The following is a 24,797-nucleotide window of genomic DNA, read 5'->3' as shown; positions in this document are numbered from 1 at the left end:
CAAACACTGCTAGCCTGGGGCTATTTTCTCCCTTAGCACAGGCTCTGCAACCACTGACCACGGGGGCTGCAATGGCACTACACACGTTCAAGCTGAACACATTCAACACTGACCACGGGGGTTGTGAGCAGGTTGCTCGGCATCTCAAAATCTGATTTGCTCGCTACCCATTAGTTGAACACCGCTGCTACCTCTGAGTCTTTTGTTTAAGCTCTTTAACAAGAAGCAGCAGGAGCATTTCTTAAAAAAAATATGGGAGCAAGATTCAAGTGTCATGCTTCAGCCAATTTACTGCAAAATAGAAGAATCTCTACTACTATTTCAACTAATGTCTTGCTTTGCACCATTTAATCATATAGATGATTTGCTGTGGGCACATGTAGAATAAATTGCTAGCAGTGAAGAGGCAAAGCCTCATCTTGAAGAATATTTAAAAGTTCTCCTTTTTTACTGCCCAGTCCTGCATACTTCCATATCATCCACTCTATGCAGAAATTATCTCCCAATTCATTAGGAATTTCCCATTTGTTTTCATTCTGCTGGAATGGTGGAAAAGAGCTTTCATTTGCTGTGTGAACTGGACCCCTTGGGTTTCATACTATTCTTCCTCATGAGTTTAGTTTCCTGCTCTTGTACCAGGCCTTATTTCAGAATTTCCTTCCATAGTAGAGGTGTGGGGGTATTTTGCTGTGCATTGAGCTTTACAATGATCTACAGTGATCTGCAGAAGTGTTGGTTTTATGCAGTGGGATGACAAATGTTTCATCCGCAGCACTTTCACACACCCCTGCTCCATCACCAAGGTGAATCCATAACCAGCGTTAGCATTTCAACATCTTACCAACTTTGCATCGCTTCCATCTATGTTGTGCTAACTGCTTCACCTTTTTCAAAGGACATATTTCTCCACACCCGTGACAGTTCGAAACACCTCTCCCCCACAAAAATAAAGTAACTAAAAATGCTCTTTAAAAAAAAAAAAATAAAAAAATTTTAGGACTCTGTAGCGGCAACCGGGGCTATCTCCCCCCCCTTACACACCGCAGCAGGGCGCTGGAGTACACCCCACATGAGGCGCGGTGCCTGCCCCCAGAAGATGGCGTCGGCCGCCCGCCTCCTGAGGGGTGGGCCAGGCGGGGCGGGCCGCTCTCCGGAAGCGCTCGGCGGCGGCGGCGGTTGCGGCTGGTGCCGGGCCGGGCCTGGCCAGGCGGGCTAGTGCGGGCGAGGGATGGAGGTGATCAGAAGCAGTGAGTGAGCGGCAGTCCCTGCTTGTCTCGCACCTCGCGGTTGAGGGCTCCCCTGTTGTCCCGGCTTCCCAGTTCCCCTTCCTTTGGCCTCAGGCTCTCGGCAGGGGGCGGCCCCACGCCGCCCCTCGCCCCGCAGGGCCAGCCCTGAGGGGCGGCGGGCGGACGTGGGCCGCGGGCGGCTCAGGCGTGATTTGACTTTTTCCCGCAGATTTTAAGGATAACCTGAGCAAAGTCTGTGAAGCCATCGAAGAAGCGGACTTCCTGGCCATTGATGGGGAGTTTTCAGGTACAGTCGCGTGTTCTGGCAGTATCTGTGCAGTGCCAGGTGCGTGAGTTTGCTGTGTGGTATATCCAAGTGTTGGCTTGAAGTAGCTGAAGCAAAGGCTACTGGAAAGCGAAAAAAACATTTATTCTATGTATCATAGCATGGTTTTGGTCAAGAAAAGGAACGTGTCATGCCCACAGTTCTACTCTCTCCCCACAGTAATTTTTGACCATATTAATTGATTCTCAGCTGCTGCTGTCAAATAAACCTCAGGAAATAAGTAGAGATTTTTGTGCCTCATGAAAACAAGAGGTTGGGATAAATAAGGGAGATCCTGCAAGCCTTTGGACAGGGAAAGAGACCAGTAAGAGACCAGTTTTAGCTTTGGGATGTAGTCTTTAGGCAACCATGAGAAGTAAATATGATTTTAAAATGGTTTCAGTAGCTGCGGTGATTATGGAAATACAGTTAGTATTTTGTATTGCTTAAGGTGGCCAAGTCATTCAATGAATCTCTACTCTGCACTCTAAACATTTTGTAGTTTGACTTTGATCCTCCATTGTGTTGTAACATCAATGTTATGTTACTGGTAGAAGATGTTTTCATGTTAGTATGTCGTTGGATAGGAACCAGACTTCTGCAGCAAGGCTTTACTGCTAGAACAGTACTATTACATTGGGTATCTTCTGTGTTGAAGATGTATGTTTTTACACAGTGGAAATTTGTTCTTAACTAAAATACTCTTAACATGTATTTTAAGCGAAAACATTTTTTTTTAACTTACCAGTTGTGACATTGCTTAGTTGTGGCTAATTTTGAAAAGCTTACCCAAAGCCAAATACATTCTGCTTTTTCAGGGATCAGCGATGGGCCTTCTGTTAGTGCATTAACCAATGGCTTTGACACTCCAGAAGAAAGGTATCAGAAACTTAAAAAGGTAAAGTTTTTTTACCATGACTAAAATGAAAATGCTGGAAAAAAGTTACTTAGTTCAGAATGGAGACAATGATAGAGGTCTGTACAATTAAGCTAAGTAGAGCAGATAAGGATTGCTTGTTTCATTGTTCTTGCTAACACAAGAATTAGGGAGTGTTGCATAAAACTGGTGGGAGTTGTGGTCAGAACAAAGGGGCATGATTCTTTGTATAAGAGATAGTGGATATGTAGCGCCTGCTATCAAAGGATGTTGAGGGTGTTAATCAGTTTGAAATGGGACTAGGTAAGAGAAATTCAGTGACAGAGAAACTACATCAGGACAAAGGTCCTTCCTGAACTACCTCCCCTGAAGCAGGAACTGTTGCTAAGCAAACTGAAATGCAAGTTGTCACCACGTCTGCCTCTCTGCAGGAGCAGGACGGGAGGAGAGGGGAGAGAAGAGGTGCTAAAAGAAGTCAAAAGAGTCTTGAAAAACAGCCAAATGATCATGGGAGATAACATGTAGCGTGTGAGCATCTAATGGTCAAAACTGTGATGTTATCGGTTGTTTTTCCTTTCCTCTTCCCCCTACCCCCTATAGGAGAGGGATCAGAAAAGAGGAGTGCTAAGTGTTTTAGCACATGCTGTTTCTTGAGCTGCAGGGAGTCAATAAACACTGCTTACTATTATTTTGTTAAGAGGCATTGCAGCATGAGGGAACTGCTGGTTAGTGTTCCTATTGTTCCTCTCTATTAGGGGTAGCCATTGAGAAACTAGAACAACAAATGGCAAAAACTAAGGAAGAGGCTATAGCTTGAAAACAAACAAAAAAAGACAAAAAGTGACCCAGAAGAAGACACTAATGGAGACTGGTTTCTGAAGAGCATCCAGTAAGCTAGTGGATGCCACCTGCTATTCCTCTGGCTCCATATGAGAAAGGCCAGGTGAACTTAATGTTAGTTTATTTATTTATTGTTTTTTATGCAATGGTACGTTCTTACGTATAATATTTTAGAGACAACTTGGAGACAGGAAAAGCTATGTTAAGACCACAGGAGATCTGCAGTCTACCAGCCTTCCCTCTGGCATGTGTTTGTAAAGGCAAAGTCCAAAAGGTGAACATGCGTGAGCATCATTATGCAGGTACCTGGGGTTCTTTATGCATAATTTTGGATCAAATAATTCAAAGACTTCTGTGGCTCCTCCCAGTTTGGAGACCAGGCAGATAGTTAATGTAAATGGGGCTCCTAGTTTGCTTGTTTTAACAGAGCTTCTGGCTACTGTTTATGTACCTGCAAGAGTTGCCATGGGCTGGAAGCCCAAAATGTGCTAGAGCCACTCAAGACTTTCAGAGCTTCAGGGTAGCTGATGATTTAGGCTCTGCAGGCACAAACAGTCTGGTGTATCTGAGCCTAACCTGAAATTTTGTTATAATCTTCTTAAAATTTCTCTTTTGCCAGCCAGTGAATTAACATGATTATTGATATTTTTGATCTTTATGCTCAGAGATTAGAAGATTAGTGTTGTATATCCTGTGACTGCCCAATCCCCCCCACGACTGAATTGAATAATTCTATGTGTTCATTGTGTTTAAAAGGGCTATTTGGCCCTTAGGAAGAATGAGACAGTGCAACCAGGATGCTTGTTTATTTTCGTATACACCTACAGCAGTGTTCAAAACATTTCCAATACTGATTCAACACTTGTGAAATAGAGGACAGGATGATAAGTATCTGTCTCATACTTCTATCAGTGTTAGCCACATGTATTAGAAGGATATTAAAAGTATTATCATACATATTTGAAAACAATATGCAGCCAGCATCCCTCATAGCCTCTTGACACACTACTTGGAGTGTAAGTGAATGTAAGAAGGTGAACTGACAGCTGCTTTTGGTACACCATCTTATTCTTGTGTGTGAGCAACAGGTAGAGAAATACAGGATTTCCATTAGTTCTTGTGTGTTTAGGGAATAAAAATGCATTCTACAAGTCATCTTTAGGCAGTAGTGTGATGATCCCTAGGTAAATGGGATTGAAAACTAGTTAAGATCTGATGAATTTACTTCAAAATTACCAACAGAGCAAATGTTGGTTATGAAGATCCAGATCTGTTTAAATTTGAAATGAAGAGAAATACCTACTCTGGGTGCACCCCAGTTATTTTTAAATGTGTACAGCTTTTATTCTCATGCAAAGTTTTCCTTTCCTTTCCAGCATTCCATGGATTTTTTGCTCTTTCAGTTTGGCCTTTGCACTTTTAAATATGACCACACTGAAGAGAAGTATGTAATTTTCTTATTCCTTGCTTTGCTCGTTGATAAATTTATAAATATAGATAAGATGTATTGACATGCAACTCATCTTTTTCACAGGTATATAATGAAGTCATTTAATTTCTATATTTTTCCAAAACCCTTTAACAGAAGTTCACCAGATGTCAAGTTTGTCTGTCAGGTTAGTAGAAAAATGATCTGAATTTTCTTGGGTAAGATATACCTGCAGGAGGCTTCTAAGGAGAGGTTTTCCTGAAAATACTAAATCATTGTAGAGGGAGAAGTGGTTGGTTCTTTTGACAGTTTTAAAGACAGATAAGTTTCTGTGTTTGGTGTTGTATTCTTAAAGAAGAAATAAAAGCATCAGTTAAGAAAAATCCTCCCAAATGAGCTTCAAGGGAATACCTGTGACTTCACTTAAGTCTCATTACATGTTACATTGTATTCCCTATTGTTTCTGGAATTGGATACAGTGTTTCAAACCTGGCAAGATGATTCTATTTTTTTCCCCTTGTCTGACTTCCTGTTTCCTTGCTCTTTCCTTTTTTATTCTTTATTCTCAATTGCTTATCTCGTTTTCATTGCTTTCCAAACTATTGCCAGCATTTTCCTGGTTTCAGATTTTTTCTACTGAACCATATTTTTCACTCTTTTTCTATGTAATTCGTTTTTTCGTCTTTATCCCTTTAGTGTACCTATTCTTACTTTGTAAGTAAAAAATAAATCATAAACTAATGCAGAAATTACAGTTTGAGATCAGTATTTGAGGAAACGAAAGGAAAATCTAGAATATGGTCTCCTTAAATGTTGCATTTAGCTGAATTACTGAAACTTTCTACTCCAACTTGCTGCAGCAACAGAGCTTTTTGTTTATTACATCTGTTTTTCCCTAGGAGATGGTGATGTATGTATTTTGTGAGGAAAATTGTAATAAAAGATAGATACCTAAAAAGCCTTTAGTGAGCTCTGTGCTTGGATTAAGTTTATCGGGTTGTTACCTTTTTGGCCTGAATGGCTAGACAAAGAAGTATGGTCTCTTAGTTCATTTTGATTTGGAGAAATGAGGTTGTCTTCTACTACAACTTTTCTGTTCAAACAAAAAAAGAGCTAAACAAAGCCTCCTTATTCAGTTAGCAATAACAATGCCATTTAATTCTCTATGTATTATGTATTATTATGCAGTGTTATTACTGTAAAAGCCAAACATACTGCTTATCTTAGATGGATTTTTTTTTCTTCTGGGATTTGAGACTCACTGCTAGTAATTTCATTCCTTTTTGTTTGTTTTCATTGTATCTGTACTGTGTTTCTCTGTACTGTGTTTTCCTCCTTCATTTGGCTAAGTTTTGTGCTTGGACAGGTTAATTCCTGTGTGATCTTCTGTGTATCCCCTGGATGTTTGTTTTGATTTTTAGACTTTAATAAAAGAGCATAAGTGCTCCTTAACCAGTTATTTAAAATGAAACTGTGGATAACTGCTCTAGATTTAATGACACTGAACAGTGCAAGAAGAAATTTTGGACTGTCTATGGTAGGACTCTATCGGATAGTATCTTGGGCAGTAGAGAAACCAGGCTTCTCATTGCTAAAACTTCAGTATGTATTCTTTGAGTCATTGCCTTAAAAAGTTGTCCAGTTTTGAACTTGGTTGTCTTGATTCAGAAAACAAAGCCAATGAAAATTCACACAATAAGTAAAGTTGAAACTAGTGTTTTCACTGGCTTTTTTGTTGTTGATGTATCTTGTGCGCATATATAGCATTGAAACCCTAAATTGTTTAAGGTTGACCCATGTGTCAGAATAGCTTCGGGAGACACAGCTGATTTTGAGATACCCTATAGAAGCTGAAAGTGCATAACAAAAGTAACACAGTTTAAATTTGCTTTGGCTTCTGTAGGTTCACAAACTTAGTTGCTCATGATCCAGAACTTACTATAATTTCTTAAAAACTTAAGTAACTTAAAAATAGTTGATCTTTGTAAGCCATTGATACTCTTGCCAATTGTAAAGTTATTTTCTTTTGTTACAGAGTTCAAGTATAGATTTTTTAGCAAACCAAGGATTTGATTTTAATAAAGTTTTTCGCAACGGTGAGTTTTTTTTCTTTCTATATCTGCAAAATTTATTCATTTTATTAATTTCTTCATTTTATGCAAAAAGAAAAAAAGGCAGCTGTTCACAGTATTCTCTTATCACAGAGTGAGTTCTGTAACAGTAATTCTAAATTATTAAATTCTGGGTATAATTCCAAATTATTCATATCTGGTTTTATAATTATGCTGATAGTTACTCCCTTTTCAAAAATTAATTATATTGAGTTCAACTGAATAGAATTCATATTTAAATAAGTGCTTAGTAGGTTATTTTTCTTTGCTGACTAAACATAAATAGATGAGTAATAAATTACATTACAGGGTAATGGAACAATTGTAAGGCCTTTTAAGTAACATTTTTAGAAAAGGTATCAATGCTTTGTAATAGGTGCTACTGCAGTTTATCATCAAAGCATTGCAAATATCAAGGAAGAGAAGTGCCAAGTGTTCCTGTGATCATGATCTACAGCTCTGTGGGTTCTCAGGCTTATGCTTTGTGTGGATGAGGCATACAGATCTTAAGAATCCAACAGTACCAGCTAATCTCACATGTGGTTGAAGAAAGCTTTTATACCCATAAATAGAGAATGGGATCTAGAATGGGTGACTGAAAGAGCAGAATGTGTTTTGAGCTTTCAGGGGGGTAACATTGGCAGATTCTTGGTTAGTAATAACTCTTTCCTAAATCTACATCCTTAACCTAGTTGTAATTATTATGAGTTTTTAATCGTCTTTTTTTTTTTTTTTTTTTTTTTTTTTTTTTTTTAGGAATTCCGTATTTAAATCAGGAAGAAGAAAGACAGCTAAGGGAACAGTATGATGAAAAACGTTCTCAGGCCAATGGTGCAGGATCTCTCTCCTATATTTCTCCCAATACCACAAAATGTCCTGTCACAATTCCTGAAGATCAGAAAAAATTCATTGAGAAAGTAGTGTAAGTAAAATTTTCTAATATAAAATGAAACTTTATTATGCATATGGTGATATTACAATAAACCATAACTCTTAAAATATTTAGTTTCCTACTGTTTATGATAAAATATTCTGTGAAAGGAAAGACAAATTAGAAAATACAGAGAGAAATCCATTATAAGTTTCTTTTGTTTAGCAAAAGAAACCCAAACCCTTTAGTTGGCCTTCAACATAAAGAGGTGTAGAATTTTGGTTTGGGTGTTTTTTATCTGATGGCAATCTCCTCCTTTGTAAAACGGAACAGAGTTAGGGGAAGAAACACTTAGCTAATACTTCTACTAAATCTGTATCTGCCTAGCAACACTTAATGGTCTTAGGTGAAAAACAAGACATCCCCCCACTAAAGTGACAGTTTAATGCTTTCTTCGATGTTGTTGAAACTAAAACATAAACATGTTGACATAACATAAACATAGTGACATGTTTGTAAATTGAATGTTTTTTTATGTTTAAGTGTTTTCTTTTGGGGAGAGCTGTAAACATCTCAGCAAAAAGAAAACAATAGCTATAGGGGCAAATCATCTATTTAATCTGTTTTTTGTTTTTGTTTTTGTTTTTTTTTTTCCAGGGAACAGATAGAAGAATTGTTAAAGAATGAAGAAAATGAAAGTTTGGAACTGGAGCCATGTACAGGGTCAGTTTCTGAATTTGTCTTCTAAAAATGATTTTTTTTGGCTATATTGAATTAGGGGAGTTACAGGGAAGAAGAAAGATAACCTGACCTGGGCTAACTGTAACAAAAACTACGCTTGACTTATCTCTGAATGTTGAGAAAGCCTGGTAATCTATATGATTGTCAAACTCTGCTTTATGAGCCGTAACTTCTGCCTGCAGTGTCAACATATGTAAGTATAGCTAAGAAGTGTCTCGCATACATAAGCCTACTCTTGTAGTTGCTGTAGTGCTCTATAAGCATTGGAGATGCGTTTTACAAACAACTTCCTCAAATCTATTGAGCTATTAATTGTTTTGTTCATTGTTGACACCATGTTTTAAAACTGTTTCTAGTGGATCTCCTTCCCAAACTTACTTATTAGCCTATTTAGCTTTGGAATCCAGATGTACAATTATTATCTCAGGGAAAAAAAAAAGGTTATCCAAACTCAGAGATACTAGAGCGTTTTGAAACTGGAGTAAGGTTACATTGCTGCATCTATATTCAGTAATCATGAGTGCAGAATGTTTGCTTGTGAGAAGATACATGAATAGCTGTACAAAATGTTCCAAATGCCTTCACAACTTGGCAACTGGCCTACAGGTCTTGGTATAAGTGAATTACACTCTTAACTTAAAAATATTTCTACAGAGGAACTAAAGCAGGCTTTATTTGAACATTATTACTTTGAAACACAAATGTAAAATAAGACTTAGTAACATAATTATCTTTTGGTTTTAGATTTCAGAGGAAATTAATTTATCAGACCTTGAGCTGGAAGTAAGTTACTGATAATTCTGTCTTACTCTGTAATTTCAGTATTAACGATTAAAAAAAAAGGGGGGGGGTGGAGGGGGGTAAAAGCTGATCTATTTAATCTCAGAGGTGATTAATTTAGTTCTTTTTTCCTTTAAAATAAGATTTTTGTGGTATTCTAAAGATAAATTGCATTAAACTGGTTTGTGATGATTCATTTGAATATTTTAAAGCTTAATATTTTATCATTCTTGTCTAAAACCTGTGAATAGAACAGCAAAGTGCAGAAGCCTAGAGTTATGTAATAAAAGCAATTTGACAGGTTTTTAGTGAAAATGAAAGTGCATGTGCTTAGGTATGTTGTGGGCTTTACTTGGAAAAACTTCTATATTGCTCATATGAACGTCTAATTTTTCTGTTAGATGCCAAGTATAACCATTTTTGACCTTAAAAAATCCTAGTTCTAATGGCAGTTCCCCTCTTCTGACTTCCTTTATCCTATATCTTTGCCTAATTATATATCCTAATTATATAATATATATCATATATATATCCTAATTATATAATATATATATATAATTTCTTATATTGCAAGAAACTGTAAGGCTGTTTGAGTAGGGCTTTAGAGATGAGATTTTGCTCCAACTACACTAGTAAAAGGTAGAAAATAATGGAAATTTTTTTTTTGTACATTAAGTTATTTCAGTGATGTAAACAGTATCTGGCACTGTTACTTGTACTGGAACTGGATGAAATAAAGCTGCTCTTTATAAAATGGAATCTCAATAAGTGAACTTGAGAACTAACTTGAGAACAGAGGTGTTTTCAAGAATTTTACTCTATGTTTTTGAATATATTGATAAAATATCTGTAGCTTCCAGTAGGACGTGGTGTTATGCTTGTCTGATGTTTATTCTTGCATCTTCTTGCAATGTATAGAAAAGTGTGTTCACAAACTTCTTTTTTTAATTTTCAGCTTTGTACGCTGTGTGGGGATATTGGTGAGAGAAAGTGAAGTTGTGAAGTTAGCTTGGAGATAATTAAAACAGAAAACAATGAGGTTATTGATTGCCCTTCTCTCTTGAAGGGAGTGATGCAGTCCTGAACTCTTCACAGGTCACTTTCTCTTTTCAAGAGCTCTGTTGTGGAAATGTTCTGATGCATCCAAGGTCTATGACATGAAACAGCTTGGAAGTGAATCCTAGGTTGAAAATTGTGTAGGAAATCATGGTGAAGAGGACACAATAGTACTTTAGTATGTGTCCTCTAAGGACTGTTTGGTAGTTCTAATACTACAGTTTCTCTAATACTAGATTTAGTAGTAGCCAGAGGATGAAGGTAACATTCTGGTTCTGTGTGGGTTATATAATTGTGGTTATTTTTTTATGATGGAAAGATCAGAAGATGAAGAAGATGCCTTAAAAACAAGGCGTGATATTCTCTGGCCTTGCTAGTTGTTGGGTGTTCTGTGGCAGCACTTTGGTAATTAAATGTGGTTGCAGTGCAGTGGTTAGCAGAGCTAACCAAATTTATATTAATATTTACTACTAGAGCTTACTATTAGCAGGAAACTCAGAGTGGTTTATAAATACTAAAATAAATGACATGGTAATGGCATGCTGCCACCAAAGAAGCTGGCTTGTGGCTGCAGATAAATGAGAGCTTTCCAACAAGTGTTTTGGTTTTATAACTTCTTACATGTACTTTTTCATGTGTTCTGATATGTAGGTATCCAAAAGGTATCCATGTTGAAACTCTGGAGTCAGATAAGGTAACTAGGCAAGTTACTGCCTGTAACATTTTTCCTGTTGAAAGGAAATTGTACTTCTCAATTTTACTAACATTCCAGATCTCTAGGTCTGACCAAAAGTCCTGATTTCTACATCCAACTTGAGCTTTGTTATGCAAAATGTGGAACATCTTAAATAAAATATGATTAACTAGTTTCTAGTCTTTAAATATGAATTATATATGAATTATATTAAGCCACACAAGTATATGTTTATTACTTAAAAATTTAAAGAGGGACACCAAAGGGTACTTTAAAATGCAGTGTTTGTGATATTTAGTGTTGGTGAAGAGTATGTATATGGGTGAAAAGTGACTCTTGATCTTATGAGAACAATAGTGTCATTGCATACTGAATCATCCCTTCACAGATCAAATCTCTGTTTCAAAAATATTTGAAAACTGTTAGCTATAATGAAAACCTTTCTAAAAATAGATAACCTTCTGATAACCTTTCTAAAAAGTAAAAAGTGAATTTAGTAAACGTTAGGTTTAGTGGGTATATATAATACAGCTTTCTAAATTAGACTTTTGGGTGTGGATGATAAGGTGGTGCTTAAAGTGGAAACAGTCATGTTGCCAAGCTACTGCTGCTGAGATATGACTTAATTTTCTTTACAATTTAATTTAAAAAAACTTGCAATGGTTGTAACTATGAACTTCTTAGGCTCATTCCTCAAATGATACTTTTCTGATTTTAGAAAGAGAGATATATTGTTATTAGCAAGGTAGATGATGAAGAACGAAAAAGAAGAGAACAGCAGAAACAAGCAAAGGAACAGGTAAATATTTGCATTAAGTTCCATTTCTTTAGTTTGAATGAAAGAGAGGGGGAGAATCTATGAGTTCAATCAGCTGTATAAAATTGCATGTGATAGGGTTTGGTAATATTTCCTTTTTGCTTGGCTGTAGCTGTTTGAAACTGATTCTCCAAATTCTACTCAGATATCTTTTGCTTTGCAGTATAGCAAAAAGAATTGCAAGATACTCTACAAAGTTTTAAAGAGTAAGTAATTGTAGAATACTTAACCTATATTGTGGAGCACTGGATTCCTCCTTATGTGAATCTTCTCTGTCAGAAAAGCAAGGTCTGGACATAGGAAACATAGATGAATTGCATTTGTTAGTGCTCTACAACAACAGTCCTTACAAAAAGTCTTGCAAAAATTCTGGAGCAAGTGTTCATGTTATTTTGATTTGCAATCTGACCTTGATGTAGTACACTGTTTAAAAAACAAACAAACAAACAAAAAAAAAACAACAAAAAACTTGCTTGCTTTTAGTTGTACAATTAATGTAATCTGATTTTTCTTAATAGAAACATGCTGCACACAACTACTATAGTAACAAGTTGACTGCAAGTCATAAGTGGTATTCAGTCACTCTCAGCTTTATTTATGGGACTTGATACCAAGTCTGAAGCAAGTTTTTGGGAGTCTTAAGACTGAAATTGTGGCTATGGTTGATCACTTGTATTCCATTGATGTCTTGTCATTTGTGCATATCCGTTTCAAGATAAAATCAACTTGCATGGCGTGAATAATGTTTGCATGCAGAATCCCTCTTAAGAGGGAAGGAGCTATCTAATAGAGACCTTATCTAAAGTGGCATCTCTTCTTGCTGAAGGAATGTTAGGAACAACTTATTACTGCAGTAGACTTTTCTGAAGCAGCTTTTTTAGGTGTATTAATCAGTCTGACTATTGGCATTAAGAGCTGAACTAAAATAACAGTGAATGCTTTGTTGAATTTCACTTACGGTTGAGCAAAGACAAATAATGCAAGGCAGAAATTACTTGAGAAAATACTTGAAAAAGAAGAACCTATTGGGGGAAAAGTGCTTTAAGTGAAACTAAGCTGAAGAATGAAGTGAAACCGAAGATGCATAACAGTTTTAGTATCTTTTTGAGCTGTTTACAGTCTAATAACTGGTGAGCACTACTGAAAATACTGTATAGACAACAAATCGGGTATAACTTTACTGGGTCCGGTTTAGATGAAGCTTACTTTCCTCGTAGCAGCATATGTGGTGCTGTGGGAAAGGAGGAAGGAAGGGGGGATGTTTGTGGTTATGGTGTTTGTTTTCCCAAGCAGCCATTAAGCAAGCATACTGAGGCCATGCTTCCCAGGAAGTAACTAGACATCTACCTGCTGGTGGGAAGTAGTCAATGAATTCCTCTTTTTGCTTTGCTTGTGTATGGAGCTTTTGCTTTTCTTATTAACCTGTTGTAATCTTGATCCACTTGTCTTTTACCCTTCCTTTTACTTTTTTTTTTTTTTTTTTTAATTATTATTAATATTAATTTCTCCCCAGTCCCTGGGAGAGGCGAGTGAGCAAAAGGTAGCATGGGTACTTGGCTGCTGGCTAGAGTCAACCTACAGCAGTAGCTTGCAACTTGTCCAACCTTGCAGTGAACCAAAGCTTTATTATAACTGGAATTCTCACCAGCATCTGGCTTTGGCCTCATGTATTTTCCAAACATTAACATTTCTGTTGTGGTCTGCTCTTGCTTATATATGAGAAAACATTTGAGCCAAACAGGGATTAAAATTTTCAGTGTGCCTGTTTACAGGTACTATTTTGACAGTATTTGTATTTATATTTCACTAACGCCAGAATCTTTGCTTATAGGAAGAACTGAATGATGCAGTAGGATTTTCCAGAGTTGTTCATGCTATTGCAAATTCTGTGAGTAATGTGATTTTTAATGTACCTTTAGAAAAATAATTCCAACAAAGGCTTATTTTGTTGTTATATTTTGCAAGATAAGGTGGAATGCATGTTAAAGTTGTTTCTCTTTTTGGTATTTTCTTTTTTTCTAGTTGACAGTGTTACATGGCTTACAATAGGTTAGTATGTTAGATTAAGTAAGCTCATAAACTGATTGACATGTATGACCTCATTACCTGTAAGAGTCAATGGCAGTTTTTTTTTTTTTTTTTTTTTTTTAAACAAGATTCTCTTAGGTAACTAAGCTTTCAGGTTTTTCCTATGTTCCAAAAAGATTGTTTATTTTTCCCGCAGTTAAATGCTTAATCAGAGAAGGTCATCCGTGTCTTTTCTACTTACGTAGTTTAAGTGGGCTATAGTTTGACATGTGTACCTTTCAGTCTGATTTATTTTCAAGTAGTTGAGACAGCCTGCTTTTGAGGTAACAGATGTGTGTGCATATTGTTTTCTTTAGCTAAGGAAGAATGCATGGAAGCAGAAAAAGTTGTCATGTCAAATGAAGCAGAGTTAACGTTAAAGAAAACTCTTGCACTTTTTCAAGAAGGAACTTGTAAAGCATCTGGCATGAACATTTCCGCACTGTGAGAAGCCATGTCACACCCTTAATAACTGTCATATATTAATTACAACCATAAAGAATATATTGTGATTTGTTGTACAAGCTGTAAATTAAAAGTTAGCAGACTGACATACTACTTTAATCTTTAATACATTAAAGTTGTGAGAAGCTTTCTTAGTGTTATTTTCTACTTCTCATCATTTCAAGCTGCTGCCGAAGGCTGTGAATAAGTGGTTGGGAGTAGAGGAAAGAGAGGAGTAGCAGCCCACAGAGAATGGAGGAGTCTGTGGGGCAGGTGGAGAGCAAGTTGTGAGGTTTGATTTCTGTTTGTTCCCAGCTGCTCTCAGCTAGCATCTGTGACAGGTGCTTTTCACATACTGCCCTTGCTTTGTCCATGGCTAGAAGTGTGACTAACATTTAACTTACTTTTCACAGGGCAAGCTTGTTATTGGGCACAACATGCTGCTTGATGTTATGCATACTATCCACCAGTTCTATTGTCCTCTTCCTGATGTAAGTGATCTTCTCAGTGTTCAGATGATGACATAAATGTATTAATACATGTGTTTAATCTGAGAACAATAGAGTTTTTTCAAGTATTTTAAAAAGAACACTTGTGGCTTCAGGGCTACTGCCTTATTTTCTTAAATCTTCATGTAGAAAGTTTAGCTGAATTCTTTACTTTTTTAAAACGTTTGGGTTAAATGTTGGAAGTGAATTGTGTCTTCTGCACATGTCTGTTAGCCCTTCAAAATCTGCTTGCATAAGGGCAGATAAATGTAACATAAATTTGTTAGGAGACCGGACTGGAACTTGATATTACGTTATTTTTTCTGCTTGCAGTTATAAAGTTGGAAAATGTCTTTAAAATATAGTAAAATTAATAGAATGATAGGGAATCTCATAACAGAAATTTAGGATGATATCCATTAGGTTAAAGAGCTGGAATGCTTGAATAATTGGAGGGAGCATGCATTCGTGACTGCCCCAGGGCAGTCTGACAATTCATGGGTGCAATAGTCTTACAATTAAGTCAGGCTAAGTAATGCGTTGGCACTGAGGATGGTGTCAGAGGAAGCCAAATGTTTCATTGGAGGGAATGGCTACATGGTAATTTTATTACTTATGATCTTCAAGGGCTTGTAGATGTTATGGGAAAGACTTGATTAGTGGGTGAAAGCAGTCTGGGACATGTTCACATGGTGTTGAACAGAAGCAGTCATCAGTTATGCCTGCACTTTTGAATCTTGGGAGAACAAAACTCATAGAAGTCATCAGTCCACCTGGAGTGATGGCTTACCTTCCAGGGACACATTAAACACCGGGAACATCCTTTCAGACATTTAAGTAAAACTGTTGTTGCAGCTGGAATTAGAGGTAGCCTAGGATATATGATAGGATAGGGTATTGGAGGTGATAGAATGCTTCTTCCTTGAATCATGAACAAACCAGAAATAATTTTACTTTCTTGTTACTGTTAATTTAGGACCTAAGTGAGTTCAAAGAAGTAACATCATGTGTCTTTCCCCGGTAAGATCTTAGTTCAAACTTGTAACTTCGATATTGTTTTATCAAGCTGATACTGTTTGTTGTAGCACTGTGACTAGAAGTAAAATTTTGAACAAGTTAAATACAGTTTTAAGTGTTTCACAACATCTCTTTCACAAGAGTAGTGGTAGTCTATTCATTGGCAAAAGATGTTTTTGGCTACCCCCTTGTTTTCGGCACGATGATTGGCATTTTGAGTCTGCACTACATTTGGAACAAGATTTGCTACTGATTGCATCTCTTTCTACTTAGTTAATGGACAAAGACAAGTAATGTTTTGACTGCTCCAGGACCAGAGAGTAATGTTACAGTAGGGTGAAACTGCTGATTCCCAGCTAATTAGCCAAAACATTTTTGAGGATTTGGTGAAAATGACATTATTGTGTTTCAATATACTTAACTCTTACTTTGTTTCTAGGCTATTGGATACAAAACTGATGGCAAGTACACAACCTTTTAAGGTAAATTAATGTAGTATTATAGAATGATTTGAAGATACAAATTTGCATTATGTATATTGAAAGAAATATTTTCGTTGAGATAAATGTCTAACAGTTTTTTTCTGCAATGCTCCTTTTTGTGTTTAAAAGCAAATAAATAAAAAAAATCCTTGACCCCTGATTGAAACTTCTGAAAATTTTGGAATACAGGCTTTTACATTCATACAAGTGATATGTATTTGTTGCAGTTTTAACATAACAGCAGCTTTGAATTCCAAAATGTACAGCTTTGGCTAATTAAAAATGTGATTAGATATGTATTTGTATTGTAAATTAGCACAAAACTGCATACTTACTCAGGGTAGGGGAAGTGTTACTCAGGAACAGATAAGACACAAAAGCTGCTTGTAAATGAAAAGCTTCAAAATACTGTGAATCTAACTCAGATTTGTCTAGAAAATGGCCCTGGAACATCATTAGGTTCTACTACGTCCTGTGGGTAGTCAGCAGGAGAAAAAAAAATTACAGGTTTCTCTTAAAACTTTTTTCAGTATGAGTTTTATTTTTCCAGGGAAGATGTATTGACATAGACAAGCATATTCTTGTGTTCTCCTGTATAGCTATTGAATTAAATATTAAAAAAAAAAAAAAAAAAAAAAGTGCTGATGGAGCAGCATCTCTTTCTGCATACTTTTCTTACTTAAGAATATTGCATAACAGAAAATCTCATTAAGATCTACTTAGATATTTTCAAGTTTGTCTTGAATACTACTGTAGTAATAATAAGGCTTTTGTATTCTGAAAAGGAATAATCCAGCACAAATTTTATGTTTAGTACAGTTATGTTGATATTTTTAGTTTTTACAGTAGATGCTCAGGTTTAGGCAACTGTTGCCAAATGGCACTTTGGGATGCCAATGCAATGCATGAGTTGAGTTTGCTATGGAATTCTTCATACCTTTTCAGACCAGAGACTTGATTGTAACTGTAAACAGCTGTCTTGATTTAGAACCAAAGCAAAACTTGATCCTCAAATTTCAGCCAATTCTGCTTAAGAAATATTTTGTGTGATATTTTTTGTTTTCTGTTGCTGTTGATTCTGCATGGTTTTTCCATTGTACTGGTTGACAAAGAATATTTGATTATTCAATAATGTGAATTAAGTTTGGTTTAAATAAATTTAATAATCTGGATATTTCTTAATTACATTGTATGTGCATAAATTATATTCAGTATTGCATCTTGGCTGAGCAGAAGTAGGATTTGATGAAATGAGCTTTCTGATTGTAAAACTTCTTTCCCTGTCTTTGAACTACTTAAAAATGAGCAGTATTTACACATACAAATGTTCAAGAATTTCCAGTTGGCAAGCACACCTTGATACTCACCTTGAATGCATTCAAACATTATGATCGATATTTAGGGTATTTTACCTTGTTCTTTGTGCTGCCTTCCCTTACCACGCATGCCCTGCATGGTGACAGATTCAAACAGAAATAGTATTTTGGCATAATTTGACCTCAAGAATTCTGAAGAGCGTTAATAAATGCTTGTAACTCAGAGAGAGTATGTTGTAGGCTAGGCAAGTTAACTTTTTAAAACTTGTCTTGGCAGACTTCTCTGGTGTTTTAATTTGAAATGAGGCTGTGTATAAATCCTTAGAGGACACAAGGTGGCAGCAGTAAATACTCATTTTATCCTACTTGATTTCAGTTTTTGGAGAAAATGTGCTTGGCACTGGAAGTTAATGCTGTCCTTTCTTGCAGGAGATCATTAATAATACGTCCCTTGCAGAACTGGAAAAACGTTTAAAAGAAGTTCCATTCAGTCCTCCTAAAGTTGGTAAGGATATATCAAAACAGTCTTCTTTTGGAGATATTTTCCTCTAGCAGAGGAAAGAGAATGTCTTCATTATTTTCATTGTTGTCCTGAAATGTGGGTTTCCCTACTAATATTTAGTATTTTGTTGAAAAGGACCTTAAAAAATAAATAAAGTTACTTTTAGAACTAGTAGTGGAAGTCGGTAGGAATCCTTGCACTTTATTTCAGATAATAGAAGAATGGGAGTATTTCAGTGAACAGCAGCAGTTTTGTCATCTTCTAATGATGGCATTTGTTCTTTAGCTTGATTTTTGGTGAGTAACTTGAAACTCTTTCAAGCTGTTTAATTTGTTTGTTATAGTCCTTCAGATTGAAGCCAGAGTACTCTGATAGGCACTTGAACAAAGAAAGCCAAGAAAATTTGCAAGTAGCAACTATTTTCGTGTGTTCTAGAAATTAGCTAAGTTCCTTTAGAGCTTTCTTTGCTTTGAGGTGAAAGAAAGGAGATGTTATCAAAGGACAAGTTTATCTCAAGGTTCTGGAATTTCTCTTGAGCTGCTGGTTTAGAAAGAGGGAAATACAGAACAGTAGAGTTTGTTGGGAGGGAAAGTCAAAATCAAGATGAATGATACTTTTTATATTGCTGAATGTGCACAGCAGATGCAGTTAAGCTGTAGTAACAGGAGAGAGAATAAGATGTATGACCAATTTTTACTTCTACAATCTTGGACAAAGACCACAAGTCCCTTATGCCTAGACCGAAGAAGTACATGTGCCATGCACATGGAGCGTACAGTAATTGCATGCAGACCTTCTAGTGTTGCGTCCCCTGTAGCTTCTCCTGAGGATGTAACATAATTTGGCAGCTGTCAAGTATTCTTTTTTTCCTCATGTTATGTAGAGTTATTATTTTACATTTTTTTTTTTTTTTTTTTTGAAATTTCTTATCTTGAGCGAAATATGTTCCTATAGGTTAACTCAGTTACAAGGGCTCATCTGAAAAATGCCTGGTGTTTTGTTGGTCATTTATCAAATTTGGATTCCAGTTTCTTTTTAAAAAGACATCTTATAAGACAAGTATATCTACTTATTTACATTATATAAGTTATGATAGTATTCCTGTATTACTGTTTTAAGTCGTACATGTATGTATGTTTCACTCTTGTTTTAGCTTTTCATGCTGATAGAATATAATAAATTAGATGAAATTACAGAGTTTACTCATCAGTCTGTACCTTAATGTAAAGGTCACAATTCAGGCTTTTTAAACAGTTAACTGCATTCTTCCAGTCCTATCCTCAGTATAACTTCTAGAGGAAAAGGAAACATCTTTCTAGAGGCTGATCTTTCTAGCTACCAAGGTGAAATGACTTTTATGTTGGGAGAGGGAAAATTTTAACTAAAGAAGTGATATGCACACGCATCTCTGGTAGTGAGACTTAGGCACTCTTGGATGCTTCTCTTCAGACAGGTGCATATTGAGGTTTCGGCCTTCAGGGATGATTCAAGAAATACTTTTCAAGACCACAGAAACACCACAGATGTTCATCTATAAGATAACCTTTAGTCACTTAGTTGCATCTTAATCATTTAGATAGTTTAAAAAATCTGGCCATAGTTCAACTGGATAGCTAGCAAAGGGTTTAGTGTTAGTTTTCAATCAGCCTGAGTGACTGTTCTCTTAAATACAAAACAATCATAAGAAAATGAGGTGCGAGGGGAAATCTGTCATTGTATTAGTATTAATATTCTGTTGTAGCTAAGTAGGCCTGTGAAAGAGGAGATTAATAGCTTTTTAATAGGAAGAGGTTTTTATCCCAGGAACCTATTCTTAAAAAAAAAAAAAAAAAGAGCTGTGCTTGGTTCAGAGCTTCTGAAAATCATAAAACTTAGTACAAATGATACTGTCTGACATAATAAATACGGGGGGTAAACATACACAGCTACATTTAACTCATGTGACATTTGTTCACAAAGTACTTTTTCTTCTCAGAAAGTGCAGAAGGATTTCCAAGTTATGATACCTCTTCTGAACAGCTTCATGAAGCGGGATATGATGCTTACATTACTGGACTGTGCTTCATCTCCATGGCTAATTTCCTAGGTATCTACCTAATCTTTTTCAAACCTTTTCCTGAGTGGTATCTATAGCTACTCATTACACACTGATTTTCTTCTTTTTTTTTTTTATCAGGTTCGTTCCTCAGTCCTCCAAAAAATCACGTGTCTGCTAGATCAAAACTCATAGAACCCTTTTTTAACAAGTAAGTAGTTGCTGTATTAAAAAAAGAATGCTAAAACATGGAAATATAACACTAGTCTTAGAATATGTAACTCTGGCATAATGGCTAACTTCATGTTTCTTTACACTTCAGTTTTTTGATTGACTTTCTTCTTCACACTAGTAATGCTGCAAAGAGGCCAGAATTTGTACAGGAAATACCTTTTCTTTGGAAGAGAATGGTTTACTTTCCGCTAGCCTGTAAAAGCAAACTTAAAAGAGAATTGTACCTAGGTTGCTTTAATGGTTTTGTCCATGCCATTGTTGAGAATACGATTATAATTTAGAAAATTATTTTTAGAGTAATCTTTGGGATTAGTGGAGGAGAAACTGGTCAAGTATTCTTTGTTGTAGGACACTCTCTGGGACTGCTGATTTGTTAACACTAAGTATGGTTAAACAATGTGGAAAAAATATCCGAAATAACACAAAGCTATTGTATTATCAGGTAATGGATTTTTTAAAGGCATAGTAAGTACATATAATTAGTAATTTTATTGGATGATGCTTTGTTCAGTATTTTTGAATTAGATGTTCATGCTAGTACTTGCATGAATTGCATACAAGACTTGAGAAATCTTAGGAGTCTTTATGGATGGTTTTTGATACAATAACCACTTGATTTGAATGTAAAGGTTGTGATAAAATTGGTCAGCATAATTTCATTTTAAGATAAGACTTGTCACAGAGTTGCTTTCTGTAACACCAACACAGACAAGCACATGCGTGCCAGCTAGTAGATGCCATTTGCAGAAGTTATTTTTTTAGTCATTAACCAATATGCTTTTTCAGTTCTTCCTAGAAATGGATATCTGTAGCAAGTAAAATCTGAGGCTTCTAAAATTGTCACAACAATAGGTTTAGTTTAATTTTTTCAAGTAATTTAAATTGGCTGCTTTAAATGTGGCATTCCTCCGACAACGACATTTCAAAGTTTTTAGAGGAAGCCTACCATAGATTGTAAATTGGTCTGTTTTGGCTTCAGAGTTAACACTGCCTAACTAACAAAAGGGAAAGTTCCCAAAAAATTACAGGGAGAAGAACAGCTTTAGTTTTTTTTCTTAAGCAAAAGCTGAAAATTACAGTTTACAAAAAGGATATTCATCTATTCTGTCATTATTCAGAGCTTGTAGCTTCTTGTTTCTGAAAGGCTATTTATATTTTTTTGAATCAAGGAAACTTGGAAGACTTGCCATACTTTACTTTCACATGAACTTACTTTGATTTTGCTGTATTCTGACTAACATTTGTCACCTTACCTCAGAGCTTGGAGGTGAGACTATATCGCCTTTTCCTTACAATGAGTAGGCCAAGGCTTGCATTTTTTAAAGCTTTTTTTTTTAATTGCTATAATGCAAAATAACAAACCAGAATAAGGTGACTTTTTTTTTTTTTTTAAGATAAAAGTACACACCAGAAGCCAGATCTGTTGGATATCTAAATGACCAAGTCATCTGCTCTGTGCAGTATGTCCTTGCAGACCAGATATCTATTTACAGCACTTGGTCTCTTTAGCATCTTTAAGAAGCATCAAGGGCTTATGCAATTTACAGAGTTATCTTAAAGTCCCCAGTAAGTATGTTGCTTATGGGGCTTTCTTGCAGGTGTGCTTGGGGCTACCAGGTAGCTTTCTGCTACTCCTACTTTTCTCTAGTTTGTGGTCTAGCAACATTCCCTAGCTGAGCATCTTATCTTCTTCTTGGGGAGAAAAAAAACTATCTTCCTCCTTCCTCCAGAAGTTCTACCTGATCCCGTGGGCAACAGTCAGAACAAGGAAACCTTTTTCTTTGTGCTGTAGTCATGTTCTTCAAGCAAAATACAAACTGCAACATGCAAACAGTAAGCTAAATTAATGAAAGTTTATGTGTCACAAAAGCTTTTCCTAAAGAAGGTGAACAGAGTAGTTCTATTATTTAGAAGCAATGTTCTCCATTTGAACTATCAAGATAAAGCTTTGAAAAATGTTCTTTAAACCAGACCACTTCTTTATGATTCTTTGGGTTGCGTATAAAGTCTTAATTTCAACGTATCTGAATTCTTCAAGTTAATATTTAAACAGTTCAAACATGAAATTTTTAAATGATTGGTGTGACTGATAGGATTTTGGAAATGTTTTCTGTTCAGATAGACTTTTCACTAATGTGAACAGTGGGAGTAAATTGAAAACTGAAAAATTGAGCTTTGATTTTATTTATTTATTTATTTATTACAAACATCCCTTAACAACGGGAAGGTAATACCTTTTTTTTGTTTGTTTGTTAGCTTGACCTCTTTAATTATGTCACTACAATAATAGAAATTCTTGGCTCGCTGTTCAAGAGCGGTGTCCAGCAGCATATAGGTTAATTTTCATGTGGGTTAATGATGAATGTAGGTAAAATCTTTAGTTTCAGCTTCTTGTAAGAGCAGAACTAATTAAAACCAAACTTTCCTTTAGGGTTGTTGTGTTCTTTGTAGATATAATGGAGTAAGCTATATGGTAAACAACTCATAAGCCAGGAATTCCAGACAGACATGCATTTCTGTAATCTTTATGCTTCGTTTTATATACGCAGTCTTTGTAAGTCACCTACTTCCAATCTTGATGAATTTAAGAGTTGAAATGATAAGACTTTGTATTTTAATATCTAAGCTATTATTTGTATAGTTCAGGTGTTTCATCATGTGTGGTGGTTCTGTCCTGTTGAGCAGCTAAATTTCCACCACAACCATTCTCTTGTTCACCCTCCTCTAAAGAAGAGGAGGGGAGAAGAAAGTCTGATGGAAAGAAAAAGGCTCATGGGTTGAGATAGGGATAATGTAATTAAAGTGAAAATAAAAAGGGGGAGGGTGAGAGGGGGGAAACAAAGGTCATGGGGAAGCAAAGAGAAAGGGAAACCAACCAAACAAACCAATTATTCTCTGCTTCCCGTCAACAAGCGATGGGAATTGAGAGCTATAATTCAGATCTCTCTAGGTTATTTGTATGTATTCTTTTCCTTTTGATGTAGCTGGAGGTGGAAACAAATGAAAACACCGTGTTTTACTGAGCTGGATAGCATGATAATCTATAGAGGTAGAAATTGTCTTAGAAATATATTTTTCATACACAGGGATATCAGTAACCAAAATCTGAAGTATGTGCAAATAGCTTGGTTTTGTGCTGTATTTGTGGGAGTCAGATTCTCCAGCGTGTACTGCAAATCAGTTAATTTCTCTCTGCTTTTATATGAATTTAATTTTCTTCTCAGAAGAATTGCAAAAGAATGTCAGTGTGCTCTTCTGCCACCTGACCAGTAGCTTTTCAAACACAGTGTACAAGTAAACAGTTGATGTGCTTTCAGCCATGTGTGGCAGTGCTAGCAGGACTGGTAAACCCATCTGGGTTTAAAAAAAAAAAAAAAAAAGCCTTTATTTAGCTGCATTGGTTTCTCTACAGAGTTCATGAAACAGCTGTGAAAACTTTTATCCTAGCTCAGTGCAGAGGAAAGATGTTGACTACTTGAGACTACTTATGCCTTGCTGTGAAATGTCCTGCTTGTAGCCTTTCTCTCCTTCTTTTACTTGAATTGCTGCAGAAGCAATCAGCTTTCAAGTAACTGACTTAAAACACATCAGAGTTCCTAAGATGATGTTGTACATTGAGAAATAGATCTCTGACCATGTGATCTGGTTGTAACCTCCAAACAGATTAGGAATTAACTTTTTTCTTAGCTTGATTACTATATTTAAATAATTACAGCTTAATGTAATGAAAACCAATGCCATAGCTACAACTTCAAGAACCTAGCTAACTTAATATAGATTTTGTGTTGTCATACAGAACAACCTTATTACTTTAAATTTTTTGCAGATGAGGAATCTTGCAGCCATAATCATGGATAAATGATTACAGATTATGCTGCAGCTCTGTGCACATGATCCATATGATATAAATTAGTGCTACAAGATGTCGTTGCTGCTGTAACATACTTGAAATGCACTTAAAATCAGTGTTTACACCACTTCTTCAGGGAGTGTGTGTGTATGTGTTTGTACGTGTGTAAATGCCGTTTAGAGAAGTTCTTTGACTAAATAGATAAATGTAGGACTGATGCAGGGAATGAAAAACTGATCTTAGTCTCTGGCATACGCATTTTTGGCGTAAATCTGTTTTTGCTGTTGGGCCTTGTATTGCTTTCCTAAACATCATAAAACCTGGGTGAGGGTAGCTTACCAAGAATTTTTGCTAGAAGGTTTTGTTGAATTTTAGTAAAATTCACCCAGTTGTCAAGTTGTCCCACACTGCCTCTTTGTATTCCCCCTTCCTTTAATTTATTCTTGTAAGGTGTATCTTTACAGCTCGGAGACAACCATGATATGAGCAAAGCCTCCTGTCCATTTTTTGTCTGGGTGGGTGGCTTTTTGTTTGGGAACAATAGCACTGTGTGTCCTGTCAATATTACTCTGGATCTCTAGGAGTTGTTAAGGAG

The 24,797-nt window shown here is 36.0% G+C and overlaps 1 protein-coding gene across 3 annotated transcripts in view; it reads left to right on the top strand.

The window, feature by feature from the left end:
- Nucleotides 1-1,139: 1,139 nt before the first annotated feature.
- PARN (poly(A)-specific ribonuclease) overlaps nucleotides 1,140-24,797 on the top strand; it is a 66,679-nt gene continuing 43,021 nt past the window's right edge. Inside the window, exons 1-18 of one of the 3 annotated variants that reach the window (XM_084296329.1) lie at nucleotides 1,140-1,247; nucleotides 1,456-1,533; nucleotides 2,370-2,449; nucleotides 4,645-4,712; nucleotides 4,803-4,884; nucleotides 6,733-6,793; nucleotides 7,565-7,730; nucleotides 8,337-8,402; nucleotides 9,165-9,203; nucleotides 10,908-10,950; nucleotides 11,669-11,749; nucleotides 13,599-13,655; nucleotides 14,692-14,769; nucleotides 15,743-15,786; nucleotides 16,223-16,265; nucleotides 18,011-18,086; nucleotides 20,059-20,169; nucleotides 20,260-20,329. In XM_084296329.1, the coding sequence (XP_084152455.1) occupies nucleotides 1,229-1,247; nucleotides 1,456-1,533; nucleotides 2,370-2,449; nucleotides 4,645-4,712; nucleotides 4,803-4,884; nucleotides 6,733-6,793; nucleotides 7,565-7,730; nucleotides 8,337-8,402; nucleotides 9,165-9,203; nucleotides 10,908-10,950; nucleotides 11,669-11,749; nucleotides 13,599-13,655; nucleotides 14,692-14,769; nucleotides 15,743-15,786; nucleotides 16,223-16,265; nucleotides 18,011-18,086; nucleotides 20,059-20,169; nucleotides 20,260-20,329 (1,262 nt within the window). In that variant the 5' untranslated portion in view covers nucleotides 1,140-1,228. Of the gene's footprint in view, nucleotides 1,248-1,455; nucleotides 1,573-2,369; nucleotides 2,450-3,440; nucleotides 3,571-4,644; nucleotides 4,713-4,802; nucleotides 4,885-6,732; nucleotides 6,794-7,564; nucleotides 7,731-8,336; nucleotides 8,403-9,164; nucleotides 9,204-10,907; nucleotides 10,951-11,668; nucleotides 11,750-13,598; nucleotides 13,656-14,691; nucleotides 14,770-15,742; nucleotides 15,787-16,222; nucleotides 16,266-18,010; nucleotides 18,087-20,058; nucleotides 20,170-20,259; nucleotides 20,330-24,797 lie in introns of those variants that run through there. The other 2 variants (XM_084296331.1, XM_084296330.1) reach the window with 2 other exon arrangements.

This window comes from Netta rufina (assembly GCF_964035555.1).
Source record: "Netta rufina genome assembly, chromosome: 15".
Taxonomy (NCBI): domain Eukaryota; kingdom Metazoa; phylum Chordata; class Aves; order Anseriformes; family Anatidae; genus Netta; species Netta rufina.
The sequence above is the reverse complement of the archived record's forward strand: the minus strand, read 5'-3'. Positions and strand labels throughout refer to the sequence as shown.